Raw genomic sequence first — 16,259 nt, 5'->3', positions numbered from 1 at the left:
TGCATCTCCTGTGAAGAAGGAGCCTCGGTGAAAGGGCTATCCCGAGGTCGTTGATTGGCTGGAAGTTCAGTCTCTGAAGTGACGTCTTGGGAAGCCCGTGGTTGTTGGGCGTTGGCTGAAAGTGCAGAGTCGTGTTCGCTGGTTGAAGTTGAATGGACGTTACAAAACTTAACTCAGAACACGAAACTCTCAAACGGAAAAGAAAAGAAATAAAGTTTGACGAGACTAGGTTGTGTTCCTTCTCATAGTAGCAGCAGGCAGGCACGCTGGAACCGCGCTCAAAGAACAATGATGACTACCGCATGGCTAGATGCTACAAGCTAAAGCTAGGTAGCACAGCTACAAGCTAAAAGCTAAGAGCAGGCATGACGGATAGCACGAGCAATGCTAGAACTAAAAGCCGACATGGCTAATAGCAGCAGCTAGACTAGAACTAAAAGCAGACTAAAAGCAAGGCATGACTAAAAGCGAAATTACATCGTGTCCAAAGTATTTAAAACTTCCTGTTGGCCACCCCTCAAATGTTGCCTTGACCAATCAGATATGTTCTTGGGGTGGGTATCATAAATCATTTGTTTATCTTACCAAGCATGTGGTTCTTGCCTCACAGGGTCTAATTTTGGACATGATTCCTATAACATGATTATGATATATTTTACAAATAAATGATTGTCAGGACAATATCAAGCAAGAAAATGCGATTATTTGAATACTAGACATGACTAGGTATCCTATAGTTATCAAAAGACATACACAATAAGTGATTATACATGATAGTCAAATGTGTGGGTTACACGTAAATGAATATGGAGTTAAGCAATGGAATGATTCATTCATAAGTCTTTTTTGAGTTCATTCTGGTCCATATATAATGTATAAAAAGGGTTTCTTTGCCATTCTCTGGCAAAGGACTTTTCTGTGAAGACAAAGGTTTATAGCCCTTCCCCCTTAGGAATTTCAGTCTGGTTTCACTGGCTGGGGGGGGAAGTCAATGCAAGTATTTAACTTGATCTCCTGGGTTTACATGTGATGTCCAGCGTTGCATTCCAATCACGAACAATAAATTTGACAATCTCTTCTTCCAATTAAAATTGTCAATAATTGTTCTATTGGTGTTAATGTTGAAAGCTGTTGTGTGAACAAGTTGGTTGGTTGGTTATCTTGCTTGGTTCCTGTGGCACTAGAACTGATTTATGACTTCCTTGAGGAATTCAGCTCATGTTTCAATGCACACAGCTCTGATAGACTCTTTGATTTGTCTGATTTGACTCATTTCTGCTACACCATTCAGAATTTAATTCCTAATGTGTAAAAAAATTTCAATTAACACCAAACTACTAAATACACCATTAGCTAAAGACAAACCAAATTTTCCCTCAGACAGAGCAGCCAGGTAAACCCTCTGTCAACCTGCCTTCCATTGAAATAATCAGAGTTAATAAAAAAAGTCAAACTGTTCTGCAACGTGACTGCAGTTATCTGCTTTAATTACAAAAATGAGTTTTGTCAACTATTAATGTCAGCAACCCATTTGTGCCTAAAATGAAAAACTGTTTTAAACTGGATACAGGGGAACCTAATTAAACGATAAAGCCCAAAATATTTCCAAAATAAGTCTCCTCCTCTCATTATGGCCCTTGTTCTCCTGGCATTCACAAGGGAGGAAGATATACTTTTATAACAAGACTTAAAGGGGCATATTAAAAGTAATCCCCAAATCTAGCTCACCCATATAATAAAACATCTGGACAGAAGACATCATCTGCTGTTAAATAAGACTATATTTCTGCTTTTTTTTCTTTCTTTTTTTTATCAAATGTGAAAGAAAGATGCTAGGTAAAGACAACAGTTTGATGGCAAAGTACGGTGATTTTCTGACTTCCATCAAAAATGTTCAAGGCTTTGAAACAGCAGGAGTTCAGTTTGGGTAAGATCAGACATTCCAGCCAGCAAAGGAATAAATCTCCTCCCTGACACCAGCAGAGCCAGAGATGTCTGTGCAACCCAATTAAGACTGCTGGGTCAGCGTTCTGGCACAGACTCTCACAACAGGAATGTTCTCCCAAGCACTCTGGCCAACATACACTGCTCGTGTTATTCATGAATATTCAGTATTTATTTCAAAGCTTCTGTCAAGCTACTGTACGAGGAGATCACAAACTTTGGTACAGTTTGAGAATAAATACACCAAAATCGTCAAGCACAGCTAGTTTTTGCTTAGAGAAGTATAATCCAATTTTTCATTATCATTCTTCTTTTTTTTTCTAAATTAATTCCTGCTGGACGTTTGTCTCTGTGGTCTTATTTAAGCCCCGGACAAATTAAAAAGACATTCGAGGGGAAATACAGCAGCCCTCAATTAAGCTAGTCTTGATAAGGTCAGAGTTTTTAATCAATTTGCTTTAATTTATAAACATGCAACAGTCCATTAATTTAAGCAGCGTTGCTTGAAGTGTCTGTTGTTGTTAAGCCCATATAGAGGATTTGTGAATGTGACATGAAATTACATGTGTGCTGTTTTACAACCAGCAGTGTTCTGATGACACAGCCCTGTAATAAGTATCTGTGCACTGTTTGGAGGAAACAAATGTCAGCGACATGCAAACCAGGGGTGTTCTAGCCTTTCATCCTTACTGGGAATTTATATGCAAAAGCAGCTTCAAAGTATTAAATTCAGGTGACTTTCAGAGCAGCATATGTTTAAATTTATATTTTCTTGGATTCTTAAATTTGTGTAGAGTCAATACAACTTTGGGTTATAGACACTTTTATCAGTCCAATTTCATATCTACAACCTAATTCTCAACAGCAAGCTACATATTTAATACTGTTAAAAGTTTGGGTCAGTAAAATTCATTATTTTATTCAGCAAGGATGCATTTAAAGAACAGTGATGGTATAAACATTTATGATGTTGAAATGAATGCAGTTTTTTTGTTATATTTAAATTTCTATTCATTAAAAAATTCAAAAAAAATGCAGTTATTTAAAAATCTAATAATACATTACAGTAATACTATTTTTACTGTATTTTTTTTTAAATTGACTGGACCCAAACTTTCAAATGGATGTGTACCTTTGCAAGCTCATTGGCAAACGTATGGACACTCAATGAATAGTGTCTACTCATTAACTATCTATCCGGCTACATTCGTTTACAGCACGTTTAGTGACTTTTGACCTTGAAAGCACTCAATACAAACATCACATTTACCCCTAGCGTGTTGCTACTGGTGGATATGACCATAACCATACGACTTTTAAAAACAACCTTATAGACAGAAACCCAGGTATCAAATTAGTACTGAGGAAAACTATATATTTACATACATCAATTTTAAGTACCTTACTTATTCATTCACACATTAGCAAGCATTAGCTTGGTTGCTAGCTGCTTTAAGTCGCATAAGCAAATCTGAAAAAAGAGGGAGAAGGGAGAAGGAGTTCAAGGAGTTGAAGATATATACAGTTAAAATGTTTGCCTCAGCTTGTTTGATCCGTTTTCATGTCTTAAATGCTGTAAACAATGGAGATTATCAAATCCAATTAACTGATTATCCTTTTTCTCAGGTCACTACATGGCCCCTCTTTAGACAATAACATTTTACAAAAGGAAAGGAAAACTTGACTAGAACTCAATCCAATAGATTGATCTACAATCCTTGTAGTCTTTATTTTAGTATGTGTGATATGTAGTAATAAATTAATGAATTTATCCACAGTGAGAAGATAGATTTAGCATCAAGCACCCCTTTAATTTATTCACTAAAGGATTATATTTTCAAAAGAGAGGTTATGTTATGGCTGAAAATGCAGTTTTGCTGTAGCCATGCACTGCCCACAAAAGTGCTCTCCTCTGATGAGACTGTGGCATGGCTGAATGAACACTACGAGAGCAACCAGATGATGATGGATGTGTTTTTTCCATTCTGTTGGACACAGGGCCACCTCTATGCCAGTCTCTCAAGAGAACATTCACACATTCTGTCACATAGTACACATAGTACACCGATGAGGAGCTTTATAAAGACTTGTCATAATTACTTTCATACACAATTATGTTCTCTGAAATGGAAAAACAAGCACGACACATAGTATTTGTGATTTTACTGGGCTGTTTAAGTGAGAAATGGAGGGAGAAACATCCTCAGGCTAGGGACGTTTGCAAGAGGGGGGCAAGGTGAGAATTGTCATCTCAGTCCTGTAAATAGGCAGCAGCTGAGAGGGTGGTGTTAGTGTTACCAGTCACATGCAGAGATGTCATGGTTCGATGGAGGTCGGCTGCAACTAAAACAATAAAAAAAAGGAGGCCAAGTGCATTAATGTAGATTTCATCACACTCTTACGCTTGATTTTTTTCAGCTGGTGAGTGAGCAACAAGAGAGCCGTCCCTTGCTGAGCCCTTCCATCGATGATTTCCTCTGCGAGACCAAGTGTGATGGAGCTGCCCGCCCAGTAACCTCCAACACAGCAGGTACCGCAGATACTGACCTTCCCATACTTCCCAACAATTCTGCTTCTGCACTGTATTATGCTCTACTACACTGTACTATTATACTATAATTCTGACACAAACAAGAATAGTCGATGAATTTCATTTGTACTTTTATACTACCATTCAAAAGTTTGGTTTATTTTATTTAAATTTTATTTAAATTAAATTATTTATTCAGCAAATATTAATTGAAATTATCAGAAGTTATAGTAAAGAAAAAAAAACACTCAATAAATGCTGTATTTTTTAGTGCTGTTCTGTTCTTTCTGATATTTAAAGAATGCTGAAATAAATGTGCCATGGTTTTCCCAGAAAAATATTAAACTGCACCACCATTTTTAACTGTGTTAGTAATATTTTTATTGAGCATTGAACTACAATTTTACAGTGATTTGTGAAGGATCGTGTGAATACTGGAGTAACAGCTGCAAAAATTCAGCTTTGACATCAGACAAATAATATCAATTCAAAAATATCTTCAAATAAAAACAGTTGTTCATTTGTAATAATAATTTACAATATTATATTTACTGTATTTTTGATCAAATAAATGTCTGGGTTAGCATTAGGGACTTTCAAAAACATTTTAGAAGTCTTACCAACCCAAACCTTTGAGTGAAGGCCTACAATGAAAAAAAATTATAATTTGTTGTCCAGTCATTTTTTAACTTGCATGCTTGTTCAAAAGCGAATAGGAGAACTGTAACACTTAATGGAAACTAGAAATGGCCCGGTCTAAAAATACTGTTTTTGTGCATGATTTGAAATAAAATAGCACAATTTATGATAACAGTGTTGGTCGGTTTTTATTCCTGATTGAAATTCAAATAGATGTACTTGCATGACTGGAAATAACTGCCTGATGGCATTACCAAGATGGCTACAGGGTTAAATCAATTTAAAAATGACTCTTTATTAATCTAAATTCAGTTTAAATTCAGTCAAGACATTTACTTAACATAATTAAGTAAATTAATGAAACAAAAGGCCTGCAAACTGTTGCCTTCACAAACCAATCAACATTCAGCAGCAAAGAGAAATCTGTAAAATGTTTGAGTCTATATTACAGTAAATATCAATGTTGGCTGCTAACACCAAATATTGCCCATTCTTAAGTTTCTACCTACTTATTTCCTCACAAATGTCATCTGTATTATATACATCTTCAACACTGATTAGCAGATCACACAGACACATTACCAAATGAGGAAGTAAATGGCCTCTTACAGCATAACAGCTGTGTTGCGTGAAATCCACACTGAGCAACTAAAACTGTATTTATTTCACTCGCACCCTCACTTGCCTACACCACAAAGCAATTAAGACAACCATTCCTACTCCCTATAGAGTTTCTTGTTTACTTTCTGATTGTGGAAAACAGCATATTCTATTTACCAACAGATTATGTTTGGAGGATCTTTGGATTGCTTGTAATTGCAGCAGTCTGTTAATTACTGTGCCTTTTGAACGTTATGTGAATTGAGGTTTAGAAATTACCAGGCAGAACTTTCTGCAATCAAAATGTCACAAAATACTTACTTCATATTATGAAAGTTTTTCAGTCCATCAACCAAATGGTGAAAGTGTCAGTTATTGATTTATGTGTAGTGGAGTATGCCTGACATGAAATGTGAAGCCAGAGTCAAGTGCCATGTAAACACTGCATTGAAGTCATACTGTAGTTTCTTGTTGGCATCGCTCTAAATATTTTTTGCATAATGTTTATTAATATGATTGTATACTTTTTATGCTTAATTAAACTCAATTCTTTTGCTAAAAATGTAAGAAGAATTTAAATGATTAGAGAAACACCAGGCTTTTTAAAGCAGTTTCTGTCTGTAAAAGGAATGGAGCTGATTATAGAAATTTATATTCTGGTCTTTAATGCGAACTGCTCTAATCTTTAGAAGGAACACCTCTGAATTCAATTATTATTCTCTGGCAGATTCTCCCGAGTGAGCTTTTGATTCATTTTTCATTTTAGTAATAAAAAAATCAGGACTTGCTTTGGTTTCAGAATCTTCAGACTATCATGTTATCAAGGTGTCAGGACTCCCATACTTCTTTCTTTAAGACAGCTTATGAGATTCCAAACAAGACGTATGTTAAACCACAAAACTTTAATTACATCTACAAAGTACAAACTGTAAAGTCATTTAATTAATTAAATAACAATAATAATAATAAGCTAACATTGTGTAAGACTGACACCTAAACACCTAAATATATATATTTTTACTCATATATCACAATTACCAAAGGCTTGACAGCTTATTCTATGCACAAATGATTATCTGCTGTATCATTTTGACATCAAAACCAGAGAAAAAGTGTATGATTTCTAAATGTCATGTTAACACAGTATCTGTCTGTCAGGTTTTTTGATGAGATTTTGATTTTTTTTTATATATATATATATATTTTTTTGTTTTATATTATATATAGAGATTTTTGATAGTTGAGTCAGCAACATTACATTCAGTTTTATGAAAAAATAAACACATCTTCAAGGTGAAAGAAAAATAATGTATTATTTGTTATTAAATATATACATATTTTTTCAAAACCAACATGAATGCATGAGTACATTTCTGAGAACTTCCTAGAACATTTTTTCTTCCTTTTCTTTATAGAAGACATACTTGTCATTGAACCAGTTATCAGTTATCAGAGTTTTTTTTTTTGTACATGTGAATGCAATGATTGTGAATTTTTTTGATCACATTGATGTCTGAGGTTACAAAGTAAAGAGCTTTAGAAGATTTAAAAAATGTTGGTGTCCAGGCTGATCGTTGTGTGGTCGGGAGAGACAAAAGCATGTGGTGGTAACCTGGTTTTCTGCTCTGATGTTTGTGCCGTTTTCAGAAGGTATGCTGTCAAGCCCTCAAGGCTTGGATCAAGCATCCTCAATGTTGGATTCTGCAGTACTGACCTGCATGGATATTTTTTCTACCACCTGGTTATGAAGAACTCTGTTCTGCAAGCCAGAAGGGCAACAGGAAGGGGGTAGAAGCTGTAGAATATGTCGGGAGCGTCTGTTCTTAAAGTTCACATATGGGGGGTTCAACCATCTAAAGTTTTATGCTTTAATCTCACCTAATCAGAAAGTTGAATATATTCCCTCTGAATATTGAATGAACACATTCTTCTCAAACCTTCATCCTCTGCAGCAGAACAAAGTGTTCTGTAGACAGTGTTCTTGATGAACTGTGCATATATATAGATATATATAGATATATACACACTATATCAAACACTCTTTGTTCTCTTGGAGAGGAACATGCAACATCAAAGATTATTTGACACTGCCCCTTGAGCTGTCGGAACTGCCTGCTCTCTTTTATTGCTGTGACCAAGCAGGTAGATAAGTGCCCAGAGCAATAACTAAGCTAGGAAGTGTTATTCTGGATTTTTTCTTTCCTTTAAACACTTGTCTTTTAGCTGATGTGTTCATTCGAAACTGAGCAAAAACTTGCTAGCTCACCTCAGTTCATGACAGTAGCTCTCAAATGTTAATGCTTTTTTAAAATCTGTTGGAGATGGATAAGTGGGACCAGAGGATTTTGATGCTTTCACACTAGCACTACTGGTGCAAACCCAGGTTTGTTTGATATCAGAGTTCAGTTTGTTTGGATAATGTGAACATTGTTTTCTGAACTCGGGTGTGCACCTGCGAGCCATACAAAAGTCGGAGTGGTCTGGGGTATGATTCATGCAAACTCTGGTACAGTTAATTTCTGGTGTACTGTAAATGCAGTCTTACTAAATCATGAAAGCGAAAGCAATAATTTCTTCTTTTCTGTGTCAGTCTTCAACGTGGATTCACGAGAGTACCACAACACATGTGTGCGTTCCTCTGTAGCTCACCCAAAAATGAAAATTAGCTTGTGATTTACTTACCCTCAAGGCATCCGAGGTGTATATGAATTTCTTTTTTAAGATGAATCTAACTGGAGTTATATTAAAAAATGTTCTGACCCTTCCAAGATTTACTATGGCAGTGGGTGGGAGTTTTCATTCAATAGTTCAAAAGAAGTCCAAAAAGAGCTTCCATCCATAATAAAAATGTGCCTCACATAGCTCTGGGAGGTGAATAAAGGCCTCATGTAATGAAGTGATGTGTTTTTGTAAGACAAATATTCTTATTTAAAGCATTATAAACAGTAATCTGTAACTTTCTGTAACTTTCAAGAGTGCCTTTCTGGTGGATGACGTAGGACGTATGCGGAAGAGCAGAGGAGAGAGCAAAACAAAACATCGGTCTCGAATTAGAAGTACAAAATTAGGCTTTGTAAAGAAAAATGTTGGAGGATTTCAATACAAGCCAAGAGGAAAATTTGCTTTGTTTACTCCTGTAAACAAACATTGGTTCTTTGGAGACCAATGCATGTGCTACCCATAGGTCCTACATCATACGGGCAGAACGGCTTCTGTGTACAACAGGTAGCGAGAGATAGTGAAAACATAATGTTTTATAATGTTTTAGATATGGATATTTTTCTTACAAAAAAAAAAAAACATCAATTTGCTACAGGATACCTTTATTCACCCCCCAGGGCGATGTGAGGCATGTTTTACTATGGATAGATGCGCTTTATTGGACTTATTTTGGACTGTTAAACGAAAACACACACCCACTGCCATTATAAAGTTTGGAAGAGCCAGGACATTTTTTATATTACTCTGATTGGATTAATCTGAAAGAAGAAAGTCATACATATAGGATGGCTTGAGAGTGAGTAAATCTTTTTTGGGTGAACTAACCCTGAAGGCTGAACCACTGATGTCACACTATTTTAAATGATGCCCTTACTACCTTTCTGAGCCTTGAACATTGTAGTTTTGTTATTGTCTTTGCAGGGCCAGAGAGCTCTCGGATTTCATAAAAAATATCGAAATTTGAGTTCCAAATATGAACGATCATCTTACCGGTTTAACCGGTTAAATGATAACCGAGTAATTTATTTGCCGCATGTTTAAAATTTGCTAAGCATATTTAAAAAATAGTGTTTTTTAGAGAGAAAAAACCAAGTTGTGTATAAATTGCATTTTATTATTTCAAATAGGCCTACTGCCAACATGAAATTTTTACAAACATTATAATAAACACTATAAACCTAGCTAGGCTATTTTAGTTCTCCTCACCCCACAACAAATCGTTTCAATTTAACTGTAGCCTATTTATAAAAGAACAAGAATTCAAAATATAAGAAGCTAAAAACGACAAGCCAAAATGAATTCATTTAGTCTAAAGTGACATTGAAACCAGCTTTGGGTTCTCTCATTCGATACAAAATCAAATGTTTCTGTATTTGTGATGTATTTGAATGCTAAAATACAGGTGCATCTCAATGAATTAGAATGTTGGGGAAAAGTTCATTTATTTCAGTAAATCAACTCAAATTGTGAAACTCGTGTGTTAAATAAATTAAATGCACACAGACTGAAGTAGTTTAAGTCTTTAGTTCTTTTAATTGTGATGATTTGGGCTTAAATTGAACAAAAACCCACCAATTCACTCTCAACAAATTAGAATACTTCATAAGACCAAAAAAGTGTTGTTTTTTTTGTGAATTGTTGGCCTTCTGGAGGGTTTTTTAATTTACTGTACATCTTCATACTTGATAGGGGCTCCTTTTGCTTTAATTACTGCCACAATTCGGCGAGGCATGGAGGTGATCAGTGGCACTGTTGAAGTGGTATGGAAGCCCAGGTTTCTCTGACAGTGGCCTTCAGCTCTTCTGCATTTTTTGGTCTCTTGTTTCTCATTTTCCTCTTGACATTACCCAATATATTCTCTATGGGGTTCAGGTCTGGTGAGTTTGCTGGCCAGTCAAGCACACCAACACCATGGTCATTCAACCAAATTTTGGTGCTTTTGGCAGTGTGGGCAGGTGCCAAGTCCTGCTGGAAAATGAAATCAGCATCTTCAAAAAGCTGGTCAGCAGAAGGAAGCATGAAGTTCTCCAGTTCTCCGGGTGCAGTGACTTTGGTTTTCAAAAAACACAATGGACCAACACCAGCAGATGACATTGCAAACCAAATCTTCACAGACTGTGGAAATTTAACACTGGATTTCATGCAACTTGGGCTATGAACTTCTCCACCCTTCCTCCAGACTCAATGACCTTGGTTTCCAAATGAAATACAAAACTTACTCTCATCTGAAAAGAGGACTTTGGACCACTTGGCAGCAGTCCAGTTTCTCCTTAGCCCAGGTAAGACATCTCTGACACTGACTGTGGTTCAGCAAATTCCTTGACACTTCTGTGTATGGTGGCTCTTGATGCCTTGACCCCAGCCTCAGTCCATTCCTTGTGAAGTTCACTCAAATTCTTGAATTGATTTTGCTTGACAGTCCTCATAAGGCTGTTTTTCTCTCAGTTGGTTGTGCATATCTTTATTCCACACTTTTTCCTTCCACTCAACTTTCTGTTAACATGTTTGGATACAGCACTCAGAACAACAGCCAGCTTCTTTGGCAATGAATGTTTGTGGCTTACCCTCTTTGTGAAGGGTGTCAGTGATTGTCTTCTGCACAACTGTCACATCAGCAGTCTTCCCCATGATTGTGTAGCCTAGTGAACCAAACTAAGAGACAATTTTTTTAAGGCTCAGGAAACCTTTGCAGGTGTTTTGGGTTGATTAGCCGATTGGCATGTCACCATATTCTAATTTGTTGAGGGTTTTTGTTAAATGTGAATCAAAATCATCACAGTTAAAAGAACCAAAGACTTAAACTACTTCAGTCTGTGTGCATTGAATTTATTTAATAATCAGTTAGCGAGCATCTGTTGTCAGTTAGGAAAAATATCCGAAATGAACATCCCTAGTCTGGAACAACACAAAGGTGAGTAATTAATGACAGAATTTTAATTTCTGGGTGAATTATTCCTTTAAGCATTTATTCTATCCCCCTATTTACAGTCAGTGAGCAAATGGCACATAGACGTTCCTTGACAATGAGACATAGGCTAATGTTGTTTTCCAGAACCTTAACTCTCCTCTGTGGTGAAATAAGCTGCCAACCTTCACTCAATTTGAGACCATCATAACTTTTTTTTTTTTTTACTTTTGCTCTAGTAGTTTTCTAAGGTAACTTATACTCAAAAATTGGCATTGACCAGGGGATGTACCTCACACTCCTGGAGAATAAAGATAAATAAAAGTAGATTTATTTATTTTCTTTTTGCTATGTCCAGTACTCTCCTCCTCTCTGGACCTGCTGGATCTGAGTGAGCCTGGTGAGAGAAGACACAGCAAAGACAGGAAGAGCCCTCTTTCTACTAAGGGCACATCATACAGGAAGAAGCCCGATGAAACAGAGCTGATACAAGTGGATGTTGAACAGAGTACACCCTGTTCCCGTACACCTGAAAAGATTTCACTGGACTCAGGTATTAAGGGTCAGACAGCTAAAGCTAAAGGCTGTTATACCGAGAAGCACTCCCGGAAATCAGTCAAGGGAAATTAGATGGTTACACAAATTAAATTGTTTTTTCATTACATGAACCGAACAAGTTCCGTAACGAAAAGATTTTTCAGTAAACAAAAAAAACATTTGCATATTGTTATGTAGTTGCCCTCTCCGATATGTGCATATTACAAATTCTTCAAACTATGGTGTTCCTTTGTGTTTTACTTGGGTTGCAGTATGATAATATATCTCTGTCATACAGCATGGCCTCATTTTGTTTACAGTAGCAGTTCCATCTTCTTTGGACAAATGGGAAGAACTCAACCCACACCCGGAGCGAAATAGTAGCAGAAAGTGGAAGCTTGAGAGAAGACGTTCATCAAAAAATTCTGGTGAATTTGTGTGGTAAGTTGCTGCTCTAAAAATTAGTATGAAAACACACACTTTCTGGATATCTAAAAGATATGAATACATTTTTTTCACATCAATTTCTTATGATATAACCCCAGGTCGATGGATTGCAAGACTCAGCTAGACACTGCCCCCAGGAACTCCCTGGAGGTCAGTAATAAAGTAGAGGCAGAAGCCGTGCCAGTAACTCAAGTAAGTGCAACACAGAGCAACACTTATCACCACCATGTTTATGAGTCATGTTCATCTGTGCATGTGTTAGTGGCTTTCACGTTATTTCCCGCGTGTCCCACTTGTTGTAGTTTTATCATATTATTGTAAGTCCATACACTTGAACCTGTGAATGGTTTGTTTTTGTAGCCACTCAGTACATTGTGGAACATTCTGTGCTAACGTCTAGAATTCTTTATTTTCAGCTCAACAGGCAATATATTAGTGGAAGACATGTAAGCCTCTCTGTGCACTCTTTGTATGAATCGCTGAATGGTCTATGCATTTGCACCATGGCAACAGCATCACCACCAAATTCAATGTAAAAAAGACCAAACATTTTTGTCAATACTTCATGGCAAGTAATGAACTGAAGTGGCGCCCTCGTGACAGGTCACAGTTTGAAATTTCTTGTGGTGCTACAGGGTACAAATGTTACACGCTTCTCCCCTCAGTGAAGCATGCAGATCTGTTGTATTGCTATCTATCATGATTAGATAATTATCAAATTAATTATTGACCAGCCACTAGTGCCTTTGATTTGCTCATTAAATTTATAGTCAGGTTGTAAAAAGTCATGTGGTGACTCCCCAAAAATGTATCAATACACTAAAGATCAAATGTTTGGTGTCAGTAAAATTTTTTTTTTAATGTTTTATCTCATATGCTCACCCAGGCTACATTTACTTGATCAAAAATACAGTAAGATTGTTAAATATTATTACAATTTAAAATAACTGCTTTCTTTATTATTATATTTCAAATGGAAATTTTTAATGTGATGGCAAAGTAGCCATTACTTCAGTCTACGTACTTGCTAAATTAAAGTATTAATAAAAAATGAAAAAATGAATGTTAGAGTCATTAATTAATAATTCATAATATCAGTTTTTAAAAAAATCACTTTGAAATTTTATTTTAAAGCTTCAAAACTCATATTTTAAAAATATATAGATATGATTAATGTTTCTTTACACTCTTATATCCCATTGACCCTTATATACATAAAGCTTATATATGGAGTACAGATTCATTTGTCTTACATTTGTTAAGACTAGTCATGATGGAGCAATCAGTATATGTGAACTGCATGGTTCTAAAAACATGGAGCTCAAATTGTCTTCCAGCCATGAGTGGCAGTGGAAATGGAATGTGTAATGTTAAAGGTAATTGTTGCACTGACACAGGGTCTGACAGGGCACATTAAATGTAATTATACAGAGCTGCACCAGCACAATGAAGCAAGACCAATTGTCCTTTTTGAGGCCTCCATTATAGCCTCCTGTATGAAATCCGTTTAACTTGGTAACCTTGGTAATTGATTAATATCCAATGAGGCAGGTGGCAAATACTTCATCCTATTCCTTTGATTCAGTCTGCCTGGAAGGCTTTGTTATGCTGAGAATTGAATTGGGGAAATGGAAGTTTTCCATTGATAGCTCAGCACTTGACATTTAGAATGACCTAAGAACAAGATACAAAGCTACATACAGAGGGTGAATTTTAAAGGGTAACTCTATGATTACATTATTCATTAAAATGACAAGCAACTTTAAAGTTTAAGGAGCACCAAAAACACAACATTATTATCACTGAAAACACAACAACTCTGGCTGTCAATCTTATATGTGCATTTAGTGTGATCATATTTTTTAATGCAATTAAAAAGTAGCACAATTAATAATTCCCCCTGGCCAGTACATTAATTTTGTAATAAGGATTTTTTTCCATCATTGAACCACTTTGAAGACAGCTAGATAGAAGATATACTGAAATATTAAATGCAGTGAAACAATTGGCATGTCATGCAATTAGTTTAACCATTTTAATTGATTGACAGCCCCTTGATAACCTAGTTGAATGAAAACTGGGGCTGTGAGTACATTTTCAGCCAATTTTCATTTTTTGAATGTCTATTCCTTTAACAAAAATAGTGTAGTTGTTTATAGTCTCTTAAGCCATCAAATCTAAACAAAAGCCTCCAAATGTTTGTTATGCCCATATGTCACCCTCTAAATTTGAAACCCATCCAGATGAAGCCTTTATGACTCTGAGAAAATAAAACCCTTGAGATCTTTCTGTAGTGTTTTATTTTGCAGTAAGCTTGTTTTCCGTTGCTGTGTGGTTTACACACACAGCAGTGTAGTCAAAATGAATGGCTTTGCCGCATGTGAAGCATGTCTTCAGGTGTACAGTGTTGAAACTGGTGCATATTTGACGATTCATGCTGAGCAAAGGTCTCCTGCCATGCTATTTTCAGATTTGCATATTGAGAAAAATGTGTGAGGCCAACGCGCTGTGCATGAAAAGACAGGCCTGAGCCATTTTGAATGTGAGAACATTAGGTGTGGACAGCAGGACCTCAAAAGGGAGTGAAAGTGAGAAAGAAAAAGAGGGAAGGAAGGATAACAAGAAGACCCTGTGCTGCAAACGCTGGTATTTCCCCTTGCCTCTGCAATCAGGGGTTGGCAAGGGCAGGGCCTTTTCTCCTGTCAAAGAGTGACTGAGAGATGGCTGAGCACGTTCTCTGACTCCTGCTCTGTGTGCGTGTGTCTGACAGGGCCGTTTGAGCAAAGACCAAAGGTGGGGTAGCACCCTCCTGTCCAGAAACCAGTCTCTGGAGGAAGAGTTTGAGAGAGCTAAGGCAGCAGTGGAGGTAAGCCAAAAGTCTCCTTTAAAAATATCTCTAAGCATCAAAACTTAATGGTCATATTTAATGGGCATTAATATGCATTTTGTTTACACAGAGTACATAAATCCAACTTTGTTGACAGTCATTTTCTTCCCACTAACGTCACCCTTCATTACTCAGACATTTGTACTTTAGAATAAACACTTAAATAGCAGCTGCCACTATTTGTTGATATTTATACTTGATTCAAACAATATCTACCATGATTTCCATTTGATGTAAATAGCATTTCCATTTCCTTATCAACTTATTGACAGACCCTAATTGAATCTACAGATATTTGACATTTTTTCTGTGTTCAGTTTGGAAAGAATCTGTGGAACTCTGTGAAATGTATTTAAATATACAAAAAAACTGTGTGAACTGGAGCCGATATAAACTTGTGTCACATTAGCCAGAACCATCATCCAGTTAATAAAAATGGCTTTCTTGTATATTTCGCTGAACGAAAATATACATTGTGTTATCATTTACTTACCTTCACTTGAATGACTTTCTTTCTTCTGTGCATCATAAATCCATACAAAGGAAGTCGATGGTTAACAAAATGGTTTGGTTTTCAACATTATTCAAAATATCTTCTTTTATGCTCCACAAAAGAAAAGGTGAGGGTGAGGAAAAGATGACAGAATTGTCATTTTAGATTAACTATCCCCATAAACTGAGATGGTTAATATATTTTACCTTTAAAAAAAATGCAAGAAACTTATCTAGGTGCACCCTTTGTTAAAGTTACTTACTAAAGCCTTACTTCTGTGGCTTTGGACGATTGGAAACCGCTTGCTGTCACAAGTACAATGTGATGCTAATTAGCCTCCCTCAATAATTGATTGATTATAATGTCATCACTGTTACTCATGGAATAAGTTGAACCAATTAATAACTTTCCATCGCTCACTGAGAAAAGAAAATAGGCCAGTCGTGCAGCATCAGGTGGCAGAGGAGACGTTATTGTACTTACAGAAACTAGATATGGGCTAATTCAGCTGGAGACCCTGCTATCTGACATCAGTTCCTGTGCTTCAGTGATCACA

At 36.3% G+C, this 16,259-nt stretch overlaps 1 protein-coding gene across 6 annotated transcripts in view; it reads left to right on the top strand.

The window, feature by feature from the left end:
• The window catches only part of pex5la (peroxisomal biogenesis factor 5-like a), a 71,295-nt gene that overhangs the window by 39,579 nt on the left and 15,457 nt on the right, over positions 1-16,259 (top strand). For 3 of the 6 annotated variants that reach the window (XM_026264451.1, XM_026264457.1, XM_026264442.1), the window contains exons 2-7: positions 4,363-4,474; positions 11,698-11,892; positions 12,197-12,317; positions 12,422-12,515; positions 12,740-12,769; positions 15,094-15,189. In XM_026264451.1, coding sequence (XP_026120236.1) covers positions 4,363-4,474; positions 11,698-11,892; positions 12,197-12,317; positions 12,422-12,515; positions 12,740-12,769; positions 15,094-15,189 — 648 coding nt within the window. The remainder of the gene's footprint in view (positions 1-4,362; positions 4,475-11,697; positions 11,893-12,196; positions 12,318-12,421; positions 12,516-12,739; positions 12,770-15,093; positions 15,190-16,259) is intronic. The other 3 variants (XM_026264471.1, XM_026264463.1, XM_026264435.1) reach the window with 2 other exon arrangements.

Source organism: Carassius auratus, chromosome 6 (genome assembly GCF_003368295.1).
Source record: "Carassius auratus strain Wakin chromosome 6, ASM336829v1, whole genome shotgun sequence".
Classification (NCBI taxonomy): domain Eukaryota; kingdom Metazoa; phylum Chordata; class Actinopteri; order Cypriniformes; family Cyprinidae; genus Carassius; species Carassius auratus.
This window is presented reverse-complemented; position numbering and strand designations above follow the sequence as displayed.